This window comes from Onychostoma macrolepis, chromosome 16 (genome assembly GCF_012432095.1).
Source record: "Onychostoma macrolepis isolate SWU-2019 chromosome 16, ASM1243209v1, whole genome shotgun sequence".
Classification (NCBI taxonomy): Eukaryota; Metazoa; Chordata; class Actinopteri; order Cypriniformes; family Cyprinidae; genus Onychostoma; species Onychostoma macrolepis.
The window spans coordinates 21246659-21262958 of NC_081170.1; the positions used below are offsets into that span (position 1 = coordinate 21246659).

A 16300-nucleotide genomic window follows, 5' to 3' on the forward strand; every position below is an offset into this window, starting at 1 on the left:
TACCGGGCTGCTCATTTGAAACATGAGCATGACTTATTTTTTGAGGGTATTAGGGCTAATCCCTTGCCTGCATTTTCATACATTCATATGCAGAGGATGAGGTGAGGATCAATGTGATTGGCCTCATTCAATGTGTTCAAACTCAGAAAAAAGAGAAGTAAATTCTGAGTATTAAGACGGTCTGTATGTTTCTCTGAAATTACTTTGGAAAATATTTAAATGGGATGATGTTGTTTTGATGTTCAAAGTTCTCAGAGATTTATTTATTTTTTTTTCAGTTTTACCTGATGGTGTGGTACATTTTTGTGGCCTATAGCATGACTCTAACCCACATATTTTCTCATTAGTATATTAAAGGAATAATTTACTCTCATGTATTTCCAAACTCGTATGTGTATTTGTGGAACACAAAATTACATTTTTTGTATGATCTTTTTACATGTTAATGTTATTTATTAATAGTAATATAATATTATAATTGTTTATACTTATTTAAATATTAATTGTCTTTGTATCTAAAAGAGCTATATATAAACAATACCACACAAGTAGCAGTGCAATAGATGTCACAAACAGAGACGTGAACCATGAGTGAGTGATCAACAGTGATGTTTATTAACAGAAAGTGGAATCAGGATAATAACGTGCGTCAGTGGATGAGTGAGAGTTCGTGTGGTCCGTCAAAGGGATGAACTGGGTTTGCTGATAACAGATGAGTTTCCGATAGAGAACCAGGGAGCCTTGTAACCCGCCGTGGGGAATCGTTGGAGAGAAACACTGCGCAGCAACTGGAAAATAAACAGGTTAGAATGATGAGAGCCAGGTTACTGTTCCGTAAGTGAACCGTAGACCGGACCATGAATGTCAGAGAGTGTGGGTGCTTTATGGGAGTGCTGATGAGGGTGCGCAGGTGCAGGTGATCAGATGTCAGGTGACTGTGATCTGGTGATTGCAGTTGATGACGGTGACTGTGACTCTCTGACACTACCCCCCCTCCAGGGGCAGCTCCTGACACCCTTACACGGCGAAGGGGGCGACCTCGGCCTCTGGGTGCGGGACAATCGGAATGATTGTGATGGAATTCCTGCAGTAACATGGGGTCAAGGATGTCGTCCCGGGCCACCCAGGATTGTTCCTCCGGTCCATAGCCTTCCCAGTCCACTAAGTACTCCAGTCTGCCTCCCCGTTGCCGTTAATCCATAATTTCGTGAACTTGGTAGATGGATGGCTGCTCAAGTATCTCTGGAGGAGGAGGCTCGTCCGGCTCGTGTTGGTCTGGGGTGAGAGAGGAACAAGGCTTTAGTAGTGACACGTGGAAAGTGGGGTGAATTCGATACCTGGGGGGTAGTTGGAGCTGGAATGTTACTTTGTTGATCTGCCTCTGGATCTTGAACGGACCGATGTAGCGGGGACTCAGCTTCTTACATGGCAGGTGGAGTTGCAGATCTCGGGTGGAAAGCCATACCCGATCCCCTGGGTGGTAAATGGGATTGGGAGCACGTCAGGCGTCTGCAAAGGCCTTATGTCTCCGCACTGCCCGTTGCAGGTGGATGTGCGTTGAGTTCCACACCCTCTCGCTCACCCGGAACCAGTGGTCTACAGCTGGAACCTGTGATGGCTCTCCCGTCCACGGGAAGAGCGGTGGTTGGTAGCAGAGTATGCACTGGAATGGTGTTAGGCCGGTGGTGTTTTGCCGGAGGGAATTGTGCATACTCGGCCCACAGGAGGAAACGGCTCCAGCTGTATTGATCCTCTTGACAGTATGCCCGGCGGTTCCTGGATCTTCCACTCAGTCTGGCCGTTTGTCTGGGGATGATAACCTGAGGACAGATTTACTGTAAACTCCTAATAGGCAGAAGAATGCTTTCCATACGTGGGAGATGAATTGAGGTCCACGGTCTGACAATATCTTCGGGTATCCCGTAATTCCGAAAGACGTTGTGGAACAGGTGTTCAGCTGTTTCCATTGCAGTGGGCAAGCCAGGGAGAGGAATAAGCTTGCATCCCTTGGAGAAACAGTCACCCACCACAAGGATACAGGTGTGGTCATCGGAGTCAGGCAGATCGGATACAAATTCCTATATGGGACCATGGTCTACCTGGAACGGGGAGAGGAATGAGCTTGCCCACAGGTAGTTGTCAGGGAGTACAGGACATGGCACAGACTGAGCAACTGCGGACGTACTTGATGACATCACGGGACATACTGGGCCACCAGTACAGAGCTTGGAGGAGCGAGAGGGTCCGCTGTCTGCCTGGGTGTCCAGAGCCCGGTACAGAGTGCACTGAGCCCAGAAGGGATTGCCGCAGGGAAGAAGGGACGAATTTTTTCCCTTCTGGGCCTCCCAGTGGAGCAGGTTCAGTGAGGGTGGCGACTCTGATGTCTTCATCGATGTCCCAGATAATGGGGTTAACTATTAGGGCTGGAGGGAGAATAGGTTCTGGATCTGAGGGAGAGTCTGGTGCGTGGAGACGGGAGAGGGCATCTGCCTTATTATTGTGATTTCCGGGATGGTAGGTGATGGTGAAGAATAGGGCCCAACGGGCTTGCCGGGGATTGAGTCATCTGGCTTCACGGAGATATTGAAGATTTTTGTGGTCTGTAATGACAGTGAAGGGATGGTTGGCTCCCTCCAGCCAATGTCGCCACTCCTCTAGGGCTAACTTAATGGCCAGTAGCTCCCTATTGCCGATGTCATAATTCTGCTCTGCTGGGGTCAGTTTCTTCGAATAGTAGGCGCAAGGCTGGAGGCTAGGAGGCTCACCATATTGCTGGGACAGCACGGCTCCAACTCCGGTGGTGGAGGCGTCCACTTCCATTATGAATGGTAAATCAGGGTTGGGATGGCGGAGGATGGGGGCCGTGCTGAATGCGGTCTTGAAAGGCTTCGTGGGCGTTGGAGTCAAAGGACAAGGACTTGGGCTTTCCTCGGAGCAGGGTGGTGAGTGGTGCAGTGAGTAGACTGAAGTTTTTAATGAAACGGCGATAGAAGTTGGCAAATCCCAAGAATCTTTGGAGTTCCTTAACTGTTTGAGGAATGGGCCAGTTGGAGACTGCTGTTACCTTCCCCTGGTCCATCTGGATTCCCTCCTTACCGATGATGTAGCCGAGAAAGTGTACCGTGGGGCGATGGAACTCACATTTTTCTAACTTGAGGTAGAGATGGTGTTGTCGGAGCTTTCGAAGGACCTGCTCAACGTGATGGCGATGGTCGGCCAGCTTCCGGGAGTATATCAGGATGTCATCGATGTAAACTATAACGAAGTGATTTAGGAACTCCCGGAACACCTCGTTCATGAATCCCTGGAATACAGAAGGGGCGTTGGCAAGGTCATATGGCATCACCCGATATTCGTAGTGACTGAAGGGAGTAATAAAGGCTGTCTTCCATTCGTCACCTTCCCTGATCCGAACGAGGTTGTAGGCGCTGCGCAGGTCCAGCTTCGTGAAAATGCAGGCCCGACGGAGTTCCTTGAGAGCGGCCGGGACCAGGGGAAGTGGATAGGGGAGCTTAACTGTCTGGGAGTTCAGGGCATGGTAATCAATACATGGCCGCAAGCCCCCGTCCGTCTTACCCACGAAGAAGCTGGATGCCGCTGGAGAACTGGATGGCCGGATGTACCCCTGTTTAAGAGCCTCCTCGATGTACTCCTCCATAGCCTTGCGCTCCGGGATGGACAGTGGGTATACTCTACCCTTGGGGAGTTTATACCCAAGCAGCAGATCTATAGCACAGTCCCATGGCCGATGTGGTGGTAACTGCGTAGCTGCCTGCTTGCTGAAGACATCCTGGAACACCTTAATCAGATGGGATCGTGGGAACTTCGGCAGATTCTGGACTTTCAATCCGCGTGTAGGCGACTCAAAGCTCGGAGGACTTGAGAGGTGGTCGTGGAATTTCCTTGAGACAATGTTGATGGCACCATTCACTCCAGCGAATTACCTCACTTGAATCCCATCTGATTTCCGGAGAATGGAGTATGAGCCAGGGGCGTCCCAGGATGATATCCACGGTGGAGCCCTCCAGTACCAGAAACTTGATTTCCTGCTCATGTAGAATTCCGATCTTGATCTTCGTCGGAGGAGCTTCATACTCAACGTGCCCACGTCCTAGCAGCTTTCCATTGATCGTTTTGACTCAGAGCTCCTGGGCACGTCGTTGGAGGAACAAGCATAGACGATCGGCGAAGTCTTGGGAGATGACGTTACCCGAGGAGCCCGAGTCGACCAGGGCAGAGGCTAGAACGGATTGAGTAGTTGTACCGTGATCACAGAAAGCTTGGCGATTAGGGGATTTATATGAAGTGTACTCACCGCAGGACGTGGGGGCTTGATGAAGTGATCGGCTGAAGCACAATAGAGACACAGGCCTGATGTTAAACAGCGTCCTCGTTCTCGACTGGAGAGAGGGGCTGTGTCAACTAACATCGGCTCTGGTACTGGAGGCGTGGTGGCAGGTGAGACTGGCTGGTGCGCGGCTTCGGGGGTTAATCGCAGGCAGAGAGGCGTTGGGAGATTCGGTTGGCTCCTTGCATAAAACCTTCTAATCCCAATGAATCATCATATATTGCCATCTGCCTGTGAATAGTAGGTTCCAACCCTTGACGGTAAGCGCTGATGAGTGCAGTCTCGTTCCATCCACTAGAGGCCGCCAGAGTGCAGAACTGTAGTGTGTACTCCTGAGTAGAGGAAGTGCCCTGAACCAGGCGCAGAAGTTGATCCGACACCGAAAGCGCTCCAGTAGCTGATCCAAACACGAGTAAATGCTTCATAGGAATTAATTATGGCAGTATTGGCGTCCCATATGGCTTTAGCCCAATTTAATGCTCAACCGGAGAGAAGGAAATTAAGAAAGCTACCTTGGAGCGCTCGGTGGGAAACTTTTGTGGTTGCATTTCTAGGTAGAGCGCCATCTGAAGTAAGAAGCCGCCACACTCAGCCAAATCACCCGCATAGGCAGCTGGCAGTGCCATGGGACTGGCAGAGGCAAATTGGGGCGATGGCGGTGGTAGAAGTGAGGCCCGCAGAGTGTTGACCAGCTCCTCCAGGATCTCCGAGGGTGATGAGGGCCGGGGATCCATGCTGGTGACGGTGTTGGTCTGGTCTTCTGCCACAAACAGAGACGTGAACCAAGAGTGAGTGATCAACAGTGATGTTTATTAACAGAAAGTGGAATCAGGATAATAACGTGCGTCAGTGGATGAGTGAGAGTTCGTGTGGTCCGTCAAGGGGATGAACTGGGTTTGCTGATAACAGATGAGTTTCCGATAGAGAACCAGGGAGCCTTGTAATCCGCCACGGGGAATCATTGGAGAGACTGGGGAGAAACACTGCACAGCAACTGGAGAGTAAACACACACGTTAGAATGATGAGAGCCAGGTTACTGTTCCGTAAGTGAACCGTAGACCAGACCATGAATGTCAGAGAGTGTGGGTGCTTTATGGGAGTGCTGATGAGGGTGCGCAGGTGCAGGTGATCAGAAGTCAGGTGACTATGATCTGGTGATTGCAGTTGATGACGGTGACTGTGACTCTCTGACACTATGGCTGTATATCAGCACAGCTGTGATTTGCACAGCTCTGAGTGTGATAACAGTTCGATGGCATGAGTGTGTAAATACATAAGAAACAACAACGGAGTGTCTATAAAATCCCTCTTTTGTGCGAAACTACTTTTATCCGCCACAGATTCAAATCTCAGTTTGACAGTTTAACAGCTGAGCCCAAACCTCCATTACTAATTCGAAAACGTCACTTCAGAAATAGTAACAAAGGAACGTTGAGTTGCTTCATTAAAGACTTATTCTATTACAGTATTACCAGCTCACGGTATTATGTAGAGTATTATGAGAGAGATATGGACTGAGCAAGTGTGATTACCTGCATCTGATATAGTATTCATTCTCAATCTCATATTCACAATAAAACATTAGTTTGAATGTCTGCTGAGGAAAGCGATATCAGTATAGATCTATCTATCTATCTATCTATCTATCTATCTATCTATCTATCTATCTATCTATCTATCTATCTATCTGTCTGTCTGTCTGTCTGTCTGTCTACACACACACACACACACACAGCATTTATTTATTTATGTCAAATTTGATCAAATTTTCTTCCTCAGAACAAAGAAAGTCATATGTTTATACGACATGAGGGCAAGTAAGTGTGAGGGTTCTAGTTTATTTGTACTCACTAGTCTCCTCTCGAACAAGTCGGTTCAGAATGAAAAGTATTAGCCGAAGCTCACAAACACAAATGAACAGTCACTGCACACTTTTGACTGATGCTGCAGTCATAATGTCTTGTTCATCTGTCAGTCAAACAGCAGTGCTTTTGCCCCTTCAACTCGAGGCCACAGTTAGCCACAACTCCAATTTGCAGACGAAATTCTTTTGTTCTCACCTGTTATTTTAAAACAAAATAACTCACACTTCACATGGTGGTGCCGTCTGCTTCCTTAGTCTGTCATTTGTCTCCCTCTGACAGGAGCTGAAGAAAATCCAGACAGTGAAACAGGCAGCTTCAGAAGTCAGTCAGGCATAGCCACAGGGTCCCCTTGTTCAGTTCGTCGCAATATATCACCAAAGTGCAGCATCTCAGACACCCGTCCATATTTTATTCAGAGTGCAGCTTTTGTGAGGGGATTGTGTCTAATACTCGCTGATCCAGGGGAACCTGAGACGTTTCTGAGAGATTAGAGATGCAAATTAGAAATGAGCAGCCCGGCTGATGTCTTGCAGCCGCAGTGCCAAGTTGGTGATAATGGTAAAATATTGAAATGGGGCAGTGCAGCTTGTTAGATCCCACAGTTCAGGTCTGCTGGGAGTGACGGCTGGGACGCGTCACGGAAAAAGTGCTTTGAAAATTCATTTTATCAGGGGTCTGACTTTGTTTTGCTCTGTGCTAAATACTTGGCACTTTGTTAGCTTAAAAATAGTAGGTGAGACTGGCGTTGGCTCACACAATTTTCGTAACCCAACTAGGTGCAAATGAAAGTGTAAGTGCTTTTCTAAAGCATGCACAAAATAAAATAAATTTGTAATTAATGACAAAAGCGTTCCTAAATGGAAAATAATAATTAAAATATAAATTACATTTGAATATATCTAACTGTATTTACATATATAAATATATTTAAAAGTATATAATATTTAATTAATAAAAATTATACATTATTTACTTAGTAACAATGTATCATAAAATACTTATAATTGTACATATATTATATACAATTATGATGATTATTATTACCTTTATTTTATTTATTAAAAAGGATTGTTTATATATAATTGGTTTAAGTCTTTTTATTTAAATAACTACTAGGGAAACATTTCATGGTTTTTATTGATACTTTTTTTAAATAGTTTTTCTTTTACTAATTTGTGCTAAACAGCAACAAGACCAATTCCCTTTCACACTCTTTTCATAAATTTTGTTTGTCAGGTTGCATAGGTTGTATAATATATTGCAGGCTCCAAAATGTATGTGCATAATTTACCTATTTAAATATTTTTGTTTTGATACAGAAAAAAATAAAAATAAATAACAGAAAAGTTACTTTCAAATCAGCATTCAGATGTTATTTCTCCTAATACAAATCTTTACCAGAAATGTACTCTTTGTCTAGCAAATTTTATAGCCAACCAACTCCTTTATCCTAATCATAAGCAAACACTTTACTGAGGAGACGTACCACAAAGCCAAACAGTCGGATAACTTTAACAACCTCATAGTGTCCTGGCAGAATCATGCGAACAGTCATGGCATTTTCTGTTTTGCTTATTTTTTTTTAGACTTTAAAAACACAATGAATCAGAAACCACTCGTTATAGCAGCTTCATTTTCACACCATTTCCAGGAAATCCTTTATGAATTCACACCTTTCAATAATTGTTTATTGTCAAAGATTTTGTTCTTTCACCTCATTGATCATCATTCCAGCTCTCTGCAGGTACTGGCATAAAGTTTCAACAAAATATGTCTCTCTGGCAAATGCAAATCACTCTGTCAGGATGCAAGTTCCTGTAAAATCCATCACTTTCTGGCATCCCAGAGTCCGTGAAGTGCAGTAAATCCTGCTCCTGGCATGAGACAGTAACATCTATGTTTATGACTCTTGATTCAGGTCGAGCCATTAAGCATGTGAAGGAGGCCATCTTTGCTGAGGATGCGGGCGTAAGGAGGGGCATTCCTAAAGTGCTGGTCGTGCTCACGGACGGGCGATCTCAAGATGATGTCAACAAGATCTCTAAGGAGATGCAGATGGAGGGTGAGTGATTTCATTTTCACGCTGTATGAATCTAAAAACGAGCGTAATAAACAACAGCTGTAGAAAAACACTGACTGTCTAGTGGTTTGGTTGTTTCTGTTAAAAATAGAACTTTAAATGCTGTAATAAAAGTAATGCTTTCTTGTTTCACCGTAGGCTACATCATCTTTGCCATTGGCTTCGCTGATGCTGACTACGGGGAGCTGGTGAACATTGCCAGCAAACCAAGCGAGAGACATGTGTTCTTTGTGGACGATCTGGATGCCTTCAAGAAAATTGAAGAACAGCTCATAACTTTTGTTTGTGAGGCTGCGACTGCCAGTACGTCCCTTTGAGAATCCACAGAAACTTCCTCTTGCAGTTTGCTGTGACATGTGGTAGAGAACTTGCTAGTTTTAAGCAATATGCTTAGACATGCTACACAATACGAATATTAAGGACGCCAATTGAATCCATTGAATTTTTTTTTATTAAGTGACATTCTTGTGCTAAAAGATAAAGTCCCTGATTTAACAGAACGGTGTCTGAATTTGAGAATAGCTAAGATGATATATTGACCAATCAGAAACCAGAACCAGAACTGTCTTGTACAAGTAATGTTACACTTTCAAGACATTTTCTTGTGTTTGAAACACTCATTTCCAATAATGAGTGTTTCGTATCATGTTTACTATCGACATATAATAATGATGACAAGTCAAGTCAGTTTTAGACCAATCAAATTATAAACTGTTGAATCAAAGTATTTCTGGCTTGTTGCTGGCCAGACTACATTAAATCAATGCATTCAACTGTCCCAGTTTTGAGAGCAGCGCCCACATCTCAAAATCCACAATCAATACATAGAACCAAGTCCAAGCACATTTTTTCACTTGAATGTATGTCACAGTATGGAAGAAAAGATCTGTCACTACTTACATTTCACTGCAACTTTAAGATTAATTATACTGTCAAAAAAAAATCAGAAGTTGATGGAGTAGCAGTAAAAATGGGTTTTAAAATGATGAAATAAAGTTGCTATCTGAGTATGTTAGTATGTCACAATGCTGTGGATAACATTAATTATTAAATTACCACACAAACCTCTGGAATACTCTGATTGGTCAGATACGATTCGATACAATACGATTGACCAGTGTCCTTGGCATGTTTGCTAGTCAGCATTTGACTCAGAGGAAGATAGGTGAGCAATGACTTGCGATATTATTAAGGGATGAATAAAGTTTGAAGACTTTTTAGATTGCAGGGTAATTACTTCTGGATTACTTTAAGTTCTTTGCTCTTCTGTTCTCTGCTCTGAAATCATCCCTTGTGAGTTTACGTCAAGTCTAAAATAAAAGTTTGAAGTTTGAAAATGGTCTCTGAACAGAAAAATATGTGAATGCATTGTTATGTAACCAATAATTCCCAAAAATCGCTTTGTTCTTGGGGAATTGATAGGTTTTACACTCTGTTCTTTTTTCTTTTACAGCTTGCCCCTCGATGTTAATGAGCGGGAACACTTTAGCTGGTAAGACAACAATAAATGCTCCTGGTTCACACTAACCTCTTCATCATTGTGCTGGGTAGGAGGATAGGATCTAAGGATTTATTTGAAGAATTAGATCTATTCATCAACTGTCAGTATTTAACAACCCCTTCACTTAATTAAGACCAGTGGGTCATGTTATTCACACCATAATCTAGATCTGGAAGAAAGAAAAAAGTGCACTAATCTTCCTGTCAAACATGTGACCTGTCTTTCATTAGATGGACATACTGTTGCTTGAGCCATTGTTGCTGTTTCAGTCAAGTTTCTGCCATAGCTACTGTTTACACTTTTTGGGGAAATTATAAATATTTATTACATTTTTTATTTTCTATGATATAACAATATATTCATATGTAATATATTTGTAATATTTATAATCTAATGAATTAATGTATAATATAATTTTCTCTGCCATAGGAAAGTCTTTCAACGTAGAAAGACTTTAAGACATTGAATCACTCATTTCAACTTCTCATTTCAATTTTATTTTATTTATTAATTTGCTCAAATTTGATGTACATACACTACTCATTAAAAGTTTGAGGTCAGTAAGATTGTTATTTATTTTCTATTATTATTAAGATTTTAATTTATTTTAAGAATTGTATTTATTTATTTTATTCAGTAAGGATGAATTAAATTGTTCAAAAGCGACAAGAACATTGTTTTTTTATATTGTTAAAATATTTTCATCTATTCTATTCATCAAAGAATCCTCAGAAAATATTTCATGGTTTACACAAAAATATTTAGCTGCTGTTTTTCAGCTATTTTAACTTTTGATAATAATGTTTCTTGAGCACCAAATCGGCATATTAGAATGATTTCTGAAGGATCATGTGACACTGGAGTAATGGCTGCTGAAATTTCAGCTTTGCCATTACAGGAATAAATTATGTTTAAAAACATGTCAAAATAGAAAACTGTTATCTTAAATTTCAATAATATTTTACAATATTACTGTTGTTTTTTTACACTGTATTTTTGATCAAACAAATGCAGCCTTAGTGAGCATAACAGACTTTTTTTCAAAAACATAAAAAATCTGTAACACTTTAGTATAGGGACCAATTCTTACTATTAACTGGTTGCTTATTAGCTTGCCTATTATTAGCATATAGGCTGTTTATTAGTACTTATAAAGTGCGCATTCTGCATGACCATATTCCATATCCCTAATACCTAAATTTAACAGCTACCTTACTAACTAGTAATAAGCAGCAAGTTAGGAGTTTATTGAGGCAAAAGTGGTAGTTAACGATTTGTTAATTGCGAGAATTGGACCTTAAAATCAAGTCTGATAAAAAAATCTTACCGGCCTCAAAACATTAAAAGGTACTGTTTCATTAGATTAGCATACTTGACATTTATCTGTGGTCCTTTGCAGGCTTCCGTATGATGGAGATGTTTGGTTTGGTGGAGAAGCACTACAGCAGCGTGCAAGGTGTCTCAATGGAGCCTGGCACTTTCAATAGCTACCCCTGCTACCGGTTGCACAAAGACGCCCTCGTCTCTCAGCCTACCAGGTGTGTGTGTGTGTGTGTGTGTGCTGTGTTTCTGAATGTGTGAGAGAGCATACCACCACACTCAACTGAAACTCTGAAATGAGAAAAATCTGTGTTAGCTGTAGTATGTCACCTGTCAAATCAAAACCATAATACAGATCAGGTTTAATGGAATCTAAATGAAGTGGTTTTAGTGAGCAGGAACAGATTAGCCCCTCACTTAAATGCAAAATAAAGAGTGACCGGCCTTCTGTGCCTGATGCCAGAGCACTGACCCTCCTCCTCCTGTCTAGCATGCGATAATATTTAGATTAGGCTTCACTTTCCTGCGCTCAGGGGGAATGTTGTTATTACAGTGGAGGGTTTCAGCACGAGGGTCTCCTCTCCTGTAAATCTCGCAAACCGCAGCCTCGCTTTAACTCGCACTCAGGCAGCTGGGAATTACTACAACACTGTTATTATGATAATCTCATCTGTGATTATGAGAAAGGCCAAAGACTCACAAGGTAATGGCAGTGCTCTGGATACAGCTCACATTTGTTCTTCAGAGGAGAGTGCTTGTGAAGTAGAAGATCTGTTTTACTGGTTGTGCAGTTTCTTTTGCCGTATTCAACCATAATTGTTTAATGTAATATTGATTAATGTTTATTTTAGTTATTTGTTTTGTTTTATTAAATTTGAGTGCCATTGTTGTGTAATATTTCACAATGATTTGTCTGATTCATTTGTCCCATGTGGGTTGCATTGGAATGGCTCAGGGGAGAAAAAAAAATCAATATATTTGACATGTTTTTGCTCTTGTTGAGAAGAGTGGTGTATCTGTATTATTTATTTTCTTAACTCTCTAAAAATTAAATAAATTAATTTAAAAAGACTAAAGAGATGACACTCACAATATGAATGTCAAGACTTTCAAAAAACAACAAGTCATCAACAATTTCTCAAATAGTTTGATGCCTCACAAATTTAGATCTGTTAACCATTTTTTGTACCGTAACTATTCACATAAGTCTAATGCCAAATTTGAATTAATCAGTTAAACTAAACATGCAGAAAAAATAGACTTATTTATTTGTTGCCACATTAATTAAGTTGTGGCCTCACTGTACTAATTTGTACAACTAAAACAAAGGAACTAATTAGTACAATGTGTCTAAACACTATTTAACTAAAATAAGAGAACAAAGTCTTAATTTGTGGCCGTAATATCTTCCTCTTTCATGATATCCTCTTTCCTTCCACATATCATGTGTGGGGCTATTCAAAACCTCAAAAAAAAAAAAAAAAAACTTTAAAAAGTGACAAATCATTTCAGTTCATTATTTCAAACTTGATGTGAAGGAGTTTGCAACTTTGCATATGTATGATTTATGTTGACAGGTATCTACATCCTGAAGGCCTTCCCTCTGACTACACTATATCTATGCTGTTCCGCATACTACCTGAAACTCCTCAGGAACCTTTTGCATTGTGGGAAATCCTTGACAAAAACAATGAGCCACTTGTGGGAATTATCCTTGATAGTGAGTATTAGTCTTTTTGATTTGCTTTATGCTGCTATGCAGGCCTAACATAAAATGTTTCATTCATTAATTTTCATTAATCTTAATTTAAAAAATAAAATAAAAATAATTGTTTAATAATGATTTCATTGATTTAAATATTTTCTACAATAATATATATTTTTCCTTTTGATCAATTATATGTTCATCAAACAGTGGTTCTCAACTGGTGAGTTGTAACCCAAAAATGGGTTGCAAACAGAATAAACATGGTTTGTTCTGACCAAAATGCATTTTCTGCAGTGAAACTGCAGTGGCTGGCGAGAGCATGAAACCACTGAAATGTAGCTAAAACCAAAATGGTCAGTTTTCCAAATTCAGTCTGCGACATGTTAATTTTGCGTATTGCTGGATATAAGCAGTACATGTTTGATTAAGTCTACGCTTGATGTCCAATGTAAAATCTTAGTCCTGAAACAAAACCAGCTGAGAACCGCTGACTTAAAAGATCTAAAACCCTTGAGTCTAATTTTTTTATTTTTTTTGTCTTCAGACGGAGGGAAAACATTAACCTTTTTCAATTACGACTACAAGGGAGAATTTCAAACGGTGACTTTTGAAGGAAGTGAAATTAAGAAGATTTTCTATGGCAGTTTCCATAAGGTCAGTCTTTCTTCCATTTATAATCCAGCTATGACTATAATTACAGAAACTATACAGTCATTTGTGTTTCGGTCTCATGGTTGAGGTTTTCTCTTTCTTGTCAGGAAAGTCATGATTTAAGCTGGACTTTGGAAACGCTTGAATAATAGTAACCTAAGTTTACGTTAATTCATACTATGGCCATTCATGCACCAAATGACCAAATACAGCTGAATACACTTATTTTCCTTTATAAAGTTACCTCATTTTCTTTATAGTTGTGCCTTGACTGTCAGAACCAAATATCGCTGATGTTTTTGGTATGTTTTAGCTGTCTGTTTTGCCTCATTCTCACCTGCTTATGTACGAGTTTGGACACAAGATAAGTGGTAATTGGTTAGTTACTGTAACAACTAAGCTTTCTGACCTTCAGATTTCATCTCTACATTTTAGATTCTCTACATTTGTTCAATCTGCCAATTGTTGTTTGGTCTCACACATCTGTGGGGGAAAAACTTAGTAGGCATTAAAATACAGCATTATATTAACTTAATTTCAGGTAAATATAATTAAAATGTTGTAACAGAGAAAAACATGATGCATACACATGTATACCAATTTTAAACACAACACTAATTTGCACTAATAAACAAAAACAGTTAAAAGCTCTATGAGCTTCCTTTGAGGGTCAATAACAATCAGGAAGTCATGCTGTCAGCCATGTTTCTAAAATGTACACCGGGGAATTTCAATTATTATTTCACCCAGAGCATGCACTACAGAGTCCTGACAGTATGAAAATGGCTTATGATAGCCCTGTCCTGTTCATTTTCTGTATTCTTTCTTCACATCCGTGCCGGTGAAGAGCTCTCTATCACTCTTCCGCCCTCCAGTAGTTTTGCGAGGCTGTCTGATGTATTCCAAGGCTCTGTGTGTTGCTTGTCTGGTTATAATTCCCTTTTCCTGCCAAGTGTGTTCTACCTTTGAGTGCACGACAAGCCGTCCGCAGCCTTTGATGCAGTGGCGTGTGTGTTTATGAGCGAGTATTCTCCCGACATCACTTATGATATGTTTGTAGGGTAATCCCTCTTGGCAGAGCTCGTCAAGATTAGAGTCTGTGAGCAATACAGATTACTTCAGCACCGTCTCCGGTCCCGATCCTGAATTAATAAATAAATCTCCGCCTGTCTCATCTAAATGGTGGGGAATAAGCAGGATTTAGACACTTTCATTGAAGAATTTCACTCGTCTTTTTTGGCCGCTCGTTCAATAGTTTTCTGAAGACAACTTTTATACTTTTATGTGGATCATTCTCAAATTCTGATGACAAACATGTCTCCATATTATTAATATAGGATTAAATGAATTTGTCAGATTCCTGAAAAATCCCTTTCATCTGGTATACCACTTGTATGGCATTGTAAGTTTCGCTGGGTACACACTAAAAGATTTTAAAAATCTTATAAGATCTTCAAAATGCGAGAGACCACAAACATGAGGAAAAATGTTTTGCTCTTATAGTGTGTGGTGTCCTCTGGGTTTTTTCTCATTTTGAAAATTTAGTTAAACATTCTATAAAAGTTCTTTCAGGTTCAATGTAAGAAGATTAAATGTGCATATAGTGAATTTTCCCTCTATGTTTTAGAAATGATTCATAATCATGTTAATTTTTGGTTCATTTGTAATTTAACTAAATTACTGAATTAAAATAAATGATTTTTTGAATTACAGTAGTTCATTTTATTAATCACATTATTATTCATTTTATTTACATCTTTTTATTTAAAAAATGTTACTTGTAATTTTATATTTTAATATAAAAATACATTTGTAAATATATTGGTTATTTTAAAGGTGCCATTACACAAAATGATGAGTTAAAAACAACCAATTTAACAAGTTGGGTTAAATATGGACAAAGCCAGTGATTGGGTTGTTTTGACCCAGCAGTTGGGTTAAATGTTTAACCAACCAAAAAAAAAAAATAATAAAAAAAAAAAAAAAAAAATATATATATATATATATATATATATATATATATATATATATATATACAGTATATATATATATTAGGTGTCAACGTTACTGCGTTAACGCATGCGATTAATCCAAAAAATTTAACGCGTTAATATTTTTTTAACGCAGATTAATCGTTTGATAAAGTTTGACTCCAACTTCTTCCCGTCATCGCAGCGGAAGGTCATCTATCATTGTGTGATGAGGGTACAGCACCAGTGTTGCCAGGGTAAAGGCACAAGTGGGCTATTTTGAAAATACGGTCGCAGAAAAAATGACAGAGCGGGTTGCGGTTTTTTGGGCTAATTTTTTTATGTACCGCGGCCGCCCAAAGTGTATATAGACAAATAAAATAGATCCTTTTACTAATGTGTATTATACTTGAAATGTATCCCTGGCAACTTAAGAACGGAGAGGCGGTTGTAACATCAAACAACGTGAGTTTCAGCAGAGCAGCAGAAATAAACATGACAACAGCCACTATAGATTATATTAGATAATAAACACACGATTACGATAGATATGGTCTGTATGTGATTTTCTTGAGATTGAATGTGTACATCTGATACCTGGCGGAAGTGTGAAAGGTTCTGTTTCCTTAAACTAGTTTCATGCATTTCTTTTTCAACACATTTACAGGTAAATCCTAGTATTTTAAATTTGCGATTAATCATGATTAATCACAGCCCGTGACTGTGATTAACGCGATAAAAAATTTTAATCGATTGACAGCACAAAATGAACCCAAAATAAGTTGGAAATTAAAAATCAGACACTTAATTACTAGGGGCATCAGTAATAATCAAAAGGTGAACATTTATTAATAAG

The 16300-nt window shown here is 39.9% G+C and overlaps 2 protein-coding genes across 5 annotated transcripts in view; one reads left to right on the top strand and one right to left on the bottom strand.

The window, feature by feature from the left end:
- Positions 1-16300, top strand: part of col14a1a (collagen, type XIV, alpha 1a) — a 128029-nt gene that overhangs the window by 78170 nt on the left and 33559 nt on the right. For all 4 annotated transcript variants that reach the window (XM_058747747.1, XM_058747748.1, XM_058747749.1 and 1 more), the window contains exons 28-33: positions 8133-8276; positions 8433-8597; positions 9748-9786; positions 11195-11333; positions 12693-12835; positions 13368-13477. In XM_058747747.1, coding sequence (XP_058603730.1) covers positions 8133-8276; positions 8433-8597; positions 9748-9786; positions 11195-11333; positions 12693-12835; positions 13368-13477 — 740 coding nt within the window. The remainder of the gene's footprint in view (positions 1-8132; positions 8277-8432; positions 8598-9747; positions 9787-11194; positions 11334-12692; positions 12836-13367; positions 13478-16300) is intronic.
- Positions 6608-16300, bottom strand: part of mrpl13 (mitochondrial ribosomal protein L13) — a 57001-nt gene continuing 47308 nt past the window's right edge. Inside the window, exon 8 of the mRNA XM_058747755.1 lies at positions 6608-6693. Coding sequence (XP_058603738.1) covers positions 6623-6693 — 71 coding nt within the window. The 3' untranslated portion in view covers positions 6608-6622. The remainder of the gene's footprint in view (positions 6694-16300) is intronic.